The sequence below is a fragment of the Anopheles darlingi genome, chromosome 2, assembly GCF_943734745.1.
Source record: "Anopheles darlingi chromosome 2, idAnoDarlMG_H_01, whole genome shotgun sequence".
In the NCBI taxonomy this organism is placed as follows: Eukaryota; Metazoa; Arthropoda; class Insecta; order Diptera; family Culicidae; genus Anopheles; species Anopheles darlingi.
The window spans coordinates 21510272-21522399 of record NC_064874.1 but is presented as its reverse complement, the minus strand read 5'-3'; the positions used below and the strand labels follow the sequence as shown (position 1 = coordinate 21522399).

Here is a 12128-nt window from a genome sequence, read left to right as displayed (position 1 = left end):
ATTTTTGAGAACTTCGTAGAACGTTTTTTACCCAAGATAATTAACTAGTTTCATTGAGTTCGAGTCGTGCATCTTATGAACCAACAGTTATATAATATGAATATCAATCGTATACTGATTTATCGAGGCCCTTATACTAAAGTAAGGGTGTAAGAAGTATTATAGCTCTGACTTATCGGAGATACAACCGTTTTACATTAGGACATATGATATTACAATTACAGCAGAGTAGCGGATTTTATTCAGATGATAGATTAGAAGTTTTATACAAATTCTCAACATGAATCGTTCATTGGTTTATGCGTATGGTTAACATGTTACGACACAAAAAATATGTTGAAAACTGGCTTCAATGGATTAGAATCGGTAATTTTAACGTTACAGACACAGAACGTTCGGGCCCACCAAAAAATGAAAAATTAAGATTTAAAGAGTGTCGTGCACTACAAACCTCTGGAAACTAGACAAATCATTGATAGAGAATGTTATCGTCATTAATTGATCTATTTGATGCGAGCTCTGGCTAGAAAACGGCCAGAATAGGATAACCGACAAGCTGTTTTTAAGCTGCCCGAAGCTGTTTTTTTTTTTAATGATGCATCATTAAAAAAACAAAAACCAAAAAAAACAAACGGTTGCAAAACCGGTGAAAAACTTTTCAGAAAACGTCGAAGCCAAAATGTTAACCAACTCCACTGTATACAGCAGGCATTGTTCTTTCTGAATACAACTTAAATGGTTGCTTGATTCCTAATTTTCGATTATTTATTGTTCTCTGTCTCTTTTATCGCGGCCCTCCGAGCAGTATAACCCAAGTGATATAAACCAATAATTCATTTAAGCACTTCAGCTGAATAGCACTTGTTCTCGTATCATCCTCCTGTTCGATTCAAAAATACACTGAAAGCTCAGAATTCCGGAATAATCCCGCCCGCACCGATATCGTGTAATGGTTGGCTTTAGCACTGTAAACTCCTTATAGTGATAGTGCACAACATCTTGAGTGCAATAATGATACTATAGCCAACTACATTACATGCATCGTGACAACATTCGAGGATTTGATTGCCATACGCCAGGTTGAATCCTTTTCATAGCCCTTGATGAATACCTTTACTGCTCTAGTTTGCTCTATAAAAACCGCACATTGAAGTGATATTTATAAACCACACATCAGTAAAAACACACCGACGATAAGCACGTGTTGAACTAGAATAGTAAGATTCATGCCACCTATTCCATCAATCATATCGGGGGCTTCATTTCTGGGTCGATAATCTTTTTCATTCGATTGAACTTGAAAAAAGAATGCTGATTAGATTATCTCGTGAGGTACTCATTCTGGCCACTCTTCGTGCATCTATGTAAAGTATTGTGAAGCAAATCAGTGATTCGCAGGATGCATGTCATGGCTGCAGGATGACTCATTGTGGGTTCTTATTGATGGTATAACAGCAACATCACACCATTTTAGTAGTAGTATACACACATTTTGTTATAAATCATTTGGAAAAATCTCACTCTATTAGTGCGTTAGTTATACTTCTTGCATGATTTTTACATTTATTTTTCTTTTTAAATATTAATTAACATCATAATGATCTTCTGTTCCTATTAATATTCTTTAACTATTAAGAAAATAGTAGGTTTTTTGTTATGTTTATGATCAATCGTTTTAGTGTTTGCATATTTTATCATTTTTAAAGCACAATTTTGCTGTTATAATTTCTGCAACAAATACGCACATAGCTATGCAAATCAAGCAAAACCATACATAAAATCCTCCAGCAACCTGATGAAGCTGCATTTGTGACGGTTCGGCGTCCTTTTTCTGTTTAGTGCTAACGGCCGAACTTTCTTGATAGTTCCCCAACCAACGCTTTGTCATTCCACTTTCGTGGAACCGATGAATGATCTCATCGAATGGTTCCTTCAAAGCAGATGCTTTGGGAAAGTGAAAAGCAATGTAAAAGCCAATACCCGTATTTCGACTAATGTACACCATCCCAGTTTGACCGTGGTTCTTAACGTAAAACTGTATAGATTCCAACGGAAGTGCAAGAACTCCTGCTAGCCTATGATGCGATATGTTGTATAATAATTCATCCCCATCCGAGTTCTCCTTTGTAAGTATCCGTATCCTGTTATGATTGAAAAAGAAATTGATTTTGATTTATTACACGCTGCAGTTCATAGTTGTTACATGTTATTCTATTACCTTTTGTTGACCAAGTTATTGTCAACGAAAAATTGAGTGGTTGTGGCATACATATAGTAATAGAGACCAGCTGCATTGATGTCATCATAAGAATCCAAACTCGATGCTAACGTATCGACAGAGCGCAAATATGTGAAGAGTTCCGATTGATACATATTACGCACAATAAATGCGTTTAAGATTAAACTGATCATATAGATTCGGGAGCTGTGTTTATGGACATTGTTCCCAGGCCCACCCATTAATATGACCCAAGTAATATACACCACGCCACGTTCCTTTTCGAAAAATGATTGGTTGTGAATACATAACGCCAAAAATGAAAAGCAACAGATAAACACATAAGATATTACAATCAACATCCACGAAGTCGCAGTAAATGGCAGCAGTAGCTTCTCTAGCGAGCTGTACGGTTTTCTCGGAGGAATAGCCATAGACATTCGGGTGATAATACTAGGTAGGCTAGAACGTAAGTATAAACTGCGGTTCAAACTAAGACCACTTACACCGAAACCAAAATCTACCTCATGTCTCTGAATCATTCCCATCAGACCGGTACTATTGGTACGACTAAGGACACCCCACTGATATATTCCTTGAGGAGATGAAAATTTCATAGAAAAATTTAATTTTTCTGCTATAGCTTCGGCAATTTCTACTTCTAGGCCAACAAATGTTGTAGCGTTATTAACAGATTTTTTCATAGTAAACGGTTTTTCTTCTAACGTACCTACTTGAAGCATGCAGCCATTTAAGTTTTTCAACAAATTTCGAAACCAGTTTTCCACATTATTCCAACAACCGTTCTCGTATCGGTCAAGTAGTTTTACACGTGGCTCGCCACAAAATCCATTCGGATCATATGGATTATAACCGTACACACGATAATTTCGTTCATTTATAGGAACAATGAGGACGGCTTGAATAATACCCAAATTCCAGAGCTCAGTAAATATTTGTTTCATTTTGTGTCCTCCTAAACGCTGCTTTTTTATGACCATAATGTAGAAACTCGGAATGTCGTATCTTCCCATTCCTATTTTCTGCGTTAATAGCATAAGCGTATCATAATTGTTGGCGAGGAGAACATTCTGCACTCCGTGGTTAGCATACGACGACGTGCTTAGCAATGTTACCATCATCCAATGGTTTTGTTCTCTCAACAGATTATTGAAGAATTCTAACTGAGTGTCACTTGTCGCCGAACTGCTTTCAATATCGATTCGAAAATGCACTGCAAGTTTGGAGCTACGATAGTGGGTTTGTAATGCCGAAGTTAGATAATGGGGTGATGTATTCATTTTCACTTCTTCAAAGTTGTTCAGCGCACAAACAACTGCTTGGAGAAAAATCACCACAACTGTCCACAACCCTTCCATGATGACTGACTTCGATTAAGGCATCGTCGTCTAGAATCGTATTGTCCTCATAAAACCGAAGTTTAATGCACTATTTACGTTTCGTGCGAGATTCACAGTTTTCATATCCAATTATATTGATAAGCAAGTTCCAAGTGATGACTCTAATCGGATGTCCTGTCATTGATTTTTTAAAATTTCAAGTTTATCGACGATATGTTCGTCGGTGAGTTCACTAGTGAAGAGCATATCAACGAGACTCATACCGGGTGCTCCATTGATCATACCGGGTTATCTTTTTTAGTCGATGGTTCCACATTTAAAAACCACAAGCACGAACTTGGCAAGGAATGCTGATTAGATTATCTCGTGAGGCACTCGTTCTGGCCACTCTTCGTGCATCTATGTAAAGTATTGTGAAGCAAATCAATGATTCGCAGGATGCATGTCACGGCTGCAGGATGACTCATTGTGGGTTCTTATTGATGGTATAACAGCAACAGCAAATCATTTTAGTAGTAGTATACACACATTTTGTTAGAAATCTTTTAGATAAACCTCACTCTACTAGTGCGTTTGTTTTGCTTCTTGTCTAATTTTTACATATATTTTTTATGGATATTTGCCTTTGAGACTTCATTAAACGTTTATTAGTATATATAATATATTTGTTTTCATTAAAACAACAGTGTGCTGATGATTAGATATTAGTTAACATCATAATGAGTTTCTGTTCCTAGTAATATTATTTTTACTATCAAGAAATAGCAAGATTTTTTGTTATGTTTATGAATCGTTTTAGTGCTTACATATTTTAACATTTTTAAAGCATAATTTTGCTGTTATAATCTCTGCAACAAATACGCACATAGCTATGCAAATCAAACAAAACCATACATAAAATCCTCCAGCAACCTGATGAAGCTGCATTTGTGACGGTTCGGCGTCCTTTTTCTGTTTAGTGCTAACGGCCGAACTTTCTTGATAGTTCCTCAACCAACGCTTTGTCATTCCACTTTCGTGGAACCGATGAATGATCTCATCGAATGGTTCCTTCAAAGCAGATGCTTTGGGAAAGTGAAAAGCAATGTAAAAGCCAATACCCGTATTTCGACTAATGTACACCATCCCAGTTTGACCGTGGTTCTTAACGTAAAACTGTATAGATTCCAACGGAAGTGCAAGAACTCCTGCTAGCCTATGATGCGATATGTTGTATAATAATTCATCCCCATCCGAGTTCTCCTTTGTAAGTATCCGTATCCTGTTATGATTGAAAAAGAAATTGATTTTGATTTATTACACGCTGCAGTTCATAGTTGTTACATGTTATTCTATTACCTTTTGTTCACCAAGTTATTGTCAACGAAAAAGTGGGTGGTTGAAGTATACATATAGTAATAGAGACCAGCTGCATTGATGTCATCATAAGAATCCAAACTCGATGCTAACGTATCGACAGAGCGCAAATATGTGAAGAGTTCCGATTGATACATATTACGCACAATAAATGCGTTTAAGATTAAACTGATCATATAGATTCGGGAGCTGTGTTTATGGACATTGTTCCCAGGCCCACCCATTAATATGACCCAAGTAATATACACCACGCCACGTTCCTTTTCGAAAAATGATTGGTTATGAATACATAACGCCAAAAATGAAAAGCAACAGATAAACACATAAGATATTACAATCAACATCCACGAAGTCGCAGTAAATGGCAGCAGTAGCTTCTCTAGCGAGCTGTACGGTTTTCTCGGAGGAATAGCCATAGACATTCGGGTGATAATACTAGGTAGGCTAGAACGTAAGTATAAACTGCGGTTCAAACTAAGACCACTTACACCGAAACCAAAATCTACCTCATGTCTCTGAATCATTCCCATCAGACCGGTACTATTGGTACGACTAAGGACACCCCACTGATATATTCCTTGAGGAGATGAAAATTTCATAGAAAAATTTAATTTTTCTGCTATAGCTTCGGCAATTTCTACTTCTAGGCCAACAAATGTTGTAGCGTTATTAACAGATTTTTTCATAGTAAACGGTTTTTCTTCTAACGTACCTACTTGAAGCATGCAGCCATTTAAGTTTTTCAACAAATTTCGAAACCAGTTTTCCACATTATTCCAACAACCGTTCTCGTATCGGTCAAGTAGTTTTACACGTGGCTCGCCACAAAATCCATTCGGATCATATGGATTATAACCGTACACACGATAATTTCGTTCATTTATAGGAACAATGAGGACGGCTTGAATAATACCCAAATTCCAGAGCTCAGTAAATATTTGTTTCATTTTGTGTCCTCCTAAACGCTGCTTTTTTATGACCATAATGTAGAAACTCGGAATGTCGTATCTTCCCATTCCTATTTTCTGCGTTAATAGCATAAGCGTATCATAATTGTTGGCGAGGAGAACATTCTGCACTCCGTGGTTAGCATACGACGACGTGCTTAGCAATGTTACCATCATCCAATGGTTTTGTTCTCTCAACAGATTATTGAAGAATTCTAACTGAGTGTCACTTGTCGCCGAACTGCTTTCAATATCGATTCGAAAATGCACTGCAAGTTTGGAGCTACGATAGTGGGTTTGTAATGCCGAAGTTAGATAATGGGGTGATGTATTCATTTTCACTTCTTCAAAGTTGTTCAGCGCACAAACAACTGCTTGGAGAAAAATCACCACAACTGTCCACAACCCTTCCATGATGACTGACTTCGATTAAGGCATCGTCGTCTAGAATCGTATTGTCCTCATAAAACCGAAGTTTAATGCACTATTTACGTTTCGTGCGAGATTCACAGTTTTCATATCCAATTATATTGATAAGCAAGTTCCAAGTGATGACTCTAATCGGATGTCCTGTCATTGATTTTTTAAAATTTCAAGTTTATCGACGATATGTTCGTCGGTGAGTTCACTAGTGAAGAGCATATCAACGAGACTCATACCGGGTGCTCCATTGATCATACCGGGTTATCTTTTTTAGTCGATGGTTCCACATTTAAAAACCACAAGCACGAACTTGGCAAGGAATGCTGATTAGATTATCTCGTGAGGCACTCGTTCTGGCCACTCTTCGTGCATCTATGTAAAGTATTGTGAAGCAAATCAATGATTCGCAGGATGCATGTCACGGCTGCAGGATGACTCATTGTGGGTTCTTATTGATGGTATAACAGCAACAGCAAATCATTTTAGTAGTAGTATACACACATTTTGTTAGAAATCTTTTAGATAAACCTCACTCTACTAGTGCGTTTGTTTTGCTTCTTGTCTAATTTTTACATATATTTTTTATGGATATTTGCCTTTGAGACTTCATTAAACGTTTATTAGTATATATAATATATTTGTTTTCATTAAAACAACAGTGTGCTGATGATTAGATATTAGTTAACATCATAATGAGTTTCTGTTCCTAGTAATATTATTTTTACTATCAAGAAATAGCAAGATTTTTTGTTATGTTTATGAATCGTTTTAGTGCTTACATATTTTAACATTTTTAAAGCATAATTTTGCTGTTATAATCTCTGCAACAAATACGCACATAGCTATGCAAATCAAACAAAACCATACATAAAATCCTCCAGCAACCTGATGAAGCTGCATTTGTGACGGTTCGGCGTCCTTTTTCTGTTTAGTGCTAACGGCCGAACTTTCTTGATAGTTCCTCAACCAACGCTTTGTCATTCCACTTTCGTGGAACCGATGAATGATCTCATCGAATGGTTCCTTCAAAGCAGATGCTTTGGGAAAGTGAAAAGCAATGTAAAAGCCAATACCCGTATTTCGACTAATGTACACCATCCCAGTTTGACCGTGGTTCTTAACGTAAAACTGTATAGATTCCAACGGAAGTGCAAGAACTCCTGCTAGCCTATGATGCGATATGTTGTATAATAATTCATCCCAATCCAAATTTTCCTTTGTTACTGTCCGTATCCTGTTATGATTGAAAAAGAGAATGGATGTTTAATTTAATTTATTCCACGCTGCAGTTCATAGTTGTTGTTCCATTACCTTTTGTTGACCAAGTTATTGTCAACGAAAAATTGAGTGGTTGTGGCATACATATAGTAATAGAGACCAGCTGCATTGATGTCATCATAAGAATCCAAACTCGATGCTAACGTATCGACAGAGCGCAAATATGTGAAGAGTTCCGATTGATACATATTACGCACAATAAATGCGTTTAAGATTAAACTGATCATATAGATTCGGGAGCTGTGTTTATGGACATTGTTCCCAGGCCCACCCATTAATATGACCCAAGTAATATACACCACGCCACGTTCCTTTTCGAAAAATGATTGGTTGTGAATACATAACGCCAAAAATGAAAAGCAACAGATAAACACATAACATATTACGATCAACATCCACGAAGTCGCAGTAAATGGCAGCAGTAGCTTCTCGAGCGAGCTGTACGGTTTTCTCGGAGGAATAGCCATAGACATTCGAGTGATAATACTAGGTAGGCTAGAACGTAAGTATAAACTGCGATTCAAATTAAGACCACTTACACCGAAACCAAAATCAACCTCATGTCTCTGAATCATTCCCATCAGACCGGTACTATTGGTACGACTAAGGACACCCCACTGATATATTCCTTGAGGAGATGAAAATTTCATAGAAAAATTTAATCTTTCTGCTATAGCTTCGGCAATTTCTACTTCTAGGCCAACAAATGTTGTAGCGTTATTAACAGATTTTTTCATAGTAAACGGTTTTCCTTCTAACGTACCTACTTGAAGCATGCAGCCATTTAAGTTTTTCAACAAATTTCGAAACCAGTTTTCCACATTATTCCAACGACCGTTCTCGTATCGGTCAAGTAGTTTTACACGTGGCTCGCTACAGAAGTTCGGATCATATGGATTATAACCGTACACACGATAATTTCGTTCATTTATAGGAACAATGAGGACGGCTTGAATAATACCCAAATTCCAGAGCTCAGTAAATATTTTTTTCATTTTGTGTCCTCCTAAACGCTGCTTTTTTATGACCATAATGTAGAAACTCGGAATGTCGTATCTTCCCATTCCTATCTTCTGCGTTAATAGCATAAGCGTATCATAATTGTTAGCGATGAGAACATTCTGCACTCCTTGGTTAGCATACGACGACGTGCTTAGCAATGTTACCATTATCCAATGGTTTTGTTCTCTCAACAGATTATTGAAGAATTCTAACTGAGTGTCACTTGTCGCCGAACTATTTTCAATATCGATTCGAAAATGCACTGCAAGTTTCGAGCTACGATAGTGGGTTTGTAATGCCGAAGTTAGATAATGGGGTGATGTATTCATTTTCACTTCTTCAAAGTTGTTCAGCGCACAAACAACTGCTTGGAGAAAAATCACCACAACTGTCCACAACCCTTCCATGATGACTGACTTCGATTAAGGCATCGTCGTCTAAAATCGTATTATAATCGTATTCAAACGTGTGCGACAAAAACCAAACGTGAATGCGCTATTTAACTTTTATGTGACATTCAAAGCTTTCGTATCCAATTGATAAGCAGCTTTCAAGTGATTACTCTAATCGGATGTCCTCATCATCGATTTTTTTTAAATTTCAAGTGCACCTACGAAATGTTCGTGGGTCAGTTCACTAGTAAAGATCATATCCACGGTAGACATTAACCGAAACGAAACAGTGTCAGTGACAACTTTGTAAATGTTGTATATCGATTAATGATCACGATTTTACTCATGTAGTAAGCAATTCGGTAAATCTGGATGCTATTTTGACTACAAATACACAAAACCCTGGTAAACTTAGCATTAGATGGAATTATTTTAAAGAAGATGATCGTTTATTTTCATTCCGCTTTGAAATGGAAGCGTTACAGACGAAAGGCGTTTGAGTTGGGTGTTAGTACGAGGGTGAACTTATCATTACGCGAAGAAATGCGTGCTGCTTCCCCATCTGTGTACCTTTTTGCGAGCAATACATGTTATATCGTGTTGTTAAATGAATGGTAGTGAGAGGCATAAACAAACGAAGGGTGAAATATTGACAAATACGTCGCTTTTAGAAAGGACGGCCCATGCCACGGCCCATCGGCGGTTGCGGTGCATCCGGTGCTCCCGATTTCGGGCTCTTGATCGTCTCGTCGACCGAAAGAATCATACAGGTGGCCTCACATGCCGCCGTTAGTGCATTGATTTTGATGACGGACGGTTCCCACACGAACGCTTCAAAGTTATCCGCAATATGCTCCTTCAAGATGTCGACACCATACCACTGGCAGCCTGGGGAAATAAGAGAACAATAACACATTGAATGATTGCTTCTCTAGCAGACTCGAACACAATTCGTACCTTGCGCGTGTTTCTGGCGAAGCTTATTAAGAATATTGGTTGCATCGAAACCTGCGTTGTCGCACAGCTGGCGCGGAATAACTTCCAAGGCCTTGGCCATAGCCCCGATCAACAACTGCTCTTTTCCGGCAATAGTTCGCGAATGGTTTCGAAGCATTTTCGAGAGTTCCATTTCAATAGCACCTCCACCTTAAAAATGGATCGAAAAATAATTGTGAAACAGATAATATGATTGCTTAAACAAAGCATTTTACCTGCAACTACTGAATCGTTACGAATGGTACGACGCACGATCATGATAGCGTCATGAAGCGAACGTTCCGTCTCCTCAAGGAACTGCTCAGCTCCACCACGCAGAATAATGGTGCACGTCTTAGCATTCGGGCATCCTTGGAACACGTTAAACCGCTCGCTGCCAATCTGGCGCTCCTCAAAGTGGTCGCATCTTCCAAGCACCTTATCGCTAATGTCCTGAACCGTAGTCATAACGGCTCCACCGCATGCCTTCTGCGTACGCTTGAGGTCTTCTTCCGGTACCCGACCCGCGCAGAACATGTCGCGATCGGCAAAGTACTGTGTGGCCACATCGCCAATTGGCAACTTCGACAGCACAACCTGAGCACCGGATTCGTGAATTTTGGCCAGTTTATCGTACAAAATCTGCCACTCGGCATCCACGACCTTCTGATACTCCGATACATTATCGACGCGCACTTCGGCGTTATCGCGCTCGGCCTTCAGCTCCAATTCGATGTTGAGCAGTGCAATTTTCACGTCGTTGTAGCTTTTCGGTTGCATCTCAAAGCCAGCGTAGGCAAACGTTTTCTTAAATGCTACACCGTCCACGAGCATCGAGTCTTCCAATGCTCCACCGGTCACCTTCTTGATGCCGATCATGTTCAGCGGAAGCAATGCATCCAATGTGGTTACCGAATCGACCACCATTTTGGAGAAGAATTCCTTCTGCTGATGGATAAGCTTCGAATTGAGTGCCGTAGCCGCGCACTTCTCCAACAATGCTCGATGCTTCTCGCTATCGTGCTTCTCGATCTTAAATGCCAATTCGTTGATCTGAGCAATGCACAGGGTGAGTGCTTTACGAACGGCTTTGATGATAATTCGCGGATGCACGCCTTCCTCCACGAACGGCTTCAGCTGCTTCAGAAACTCTCCGGCCAACAGCACCACGCTAGTGGTACCGTCACCCACCTCGGCATCTTGCGACTTGGCAATATCGACCAATGTCTTAGCGGCCGGATGCACGATATCGAGCAGCTTCATGATCGTCGCCCCATCGTTGGAGATCGTGGCCTTCCCTTTGTTGTCCACGATCAGTTTGTCCATGCCGCGGGGGCCCAAGGTGGTGCGAACCGCATCCACGATCGACTGGCAGGCATTGATGTTGGAAACGAGCTGTGGTTTGCCCTGGGATGTGTCGGTTCCCTCCTTCAGAAGAATGATTTGCGGTTGCTGCAAGCAAAAAGGTTAAGGAACAGAACCGGGAGCATGAATCATGGCGTTGGCGTTGCGTGTGTGGTTAGGTTTGTGAGTGTGTGATGTGCCGTGTGTGTGTCGTTCCAAGATGTTTCTAAACCCCAGAAAGTTAAGTTAACAGGAACAGTTTGGCCGGTTGAGCGAGGCAATATCTGTACAATGGACTGGAATTGATGCAGTGTTCTGTTATTGGAACCACATTATTCGTGTTTCAGCCCCTATTCCTGACACAAAAAGCGTGGAGCTGCGAACCGGTAAACACCCGGTACTTCCTTTACAGCCTACACACGTGTTACCTACGGTACGGTAACGGAAGGTTGCTCAACATACCATTTTCGACGAGACTAACGGGATTACACACCGGAGATGAAGGTATTAAACGCAATTAACAGCAGTTCCGGACCAGCCAAATTCGGCACTTTTTGATTTCCACACCGAGAACGTGATCGAAAAAAATCCCGTGTTTGACATGTGTCAGATGCTGCTACCCACGCTACCCATGCCGTTGCATGCAACTCGTCCGGCTACCTAACCTTGCATACAAGCGCGCCTCTTTCAGTTTTTAAACAGCCGTTAAAATATCAATTCAAATGCAACGAGGCGTAAACTCTAGCGTAATGCCAAACAGCATATATTTTTTTGCATTACGCTAGGTTTACCCTAGGTTTACGCTAGGTTTACAGCTTCAGGGCAATTTTTA

At 39.7% G+C, this 12128-nt stretch overlaps 1 protein-coding gene across 1 annotated transcript; it reads right to left on the bottom strand.

The window, feature by feature from the left end:
* Positions 1-8655: 8655 nt before the first annotated feature.
* On the bottom strand, positions 8656-11893 carry LOC125959078 (T-complex protein 1 subunit eta). The gene is made up of 4 exons (XM_049691855.1): positions 11759-11893; positions 10189-11404; positions 9935-10123; positions 8656-9865 (listed from the first exon to the last, which is right to left on the bottom strand). Exons 1-4 carry the CDS (start codon positions 11759-11761, stop codon positions 9645-9647), a joined length of 1629 nt encoding a protein of 542 aa, XP_049547812.1. The 5' UTR covers positions 11762-11893; the 3' UTR covers positions 8656-9644.
* Positions 11894-12128: the final 235 nt, after the last annotated feature.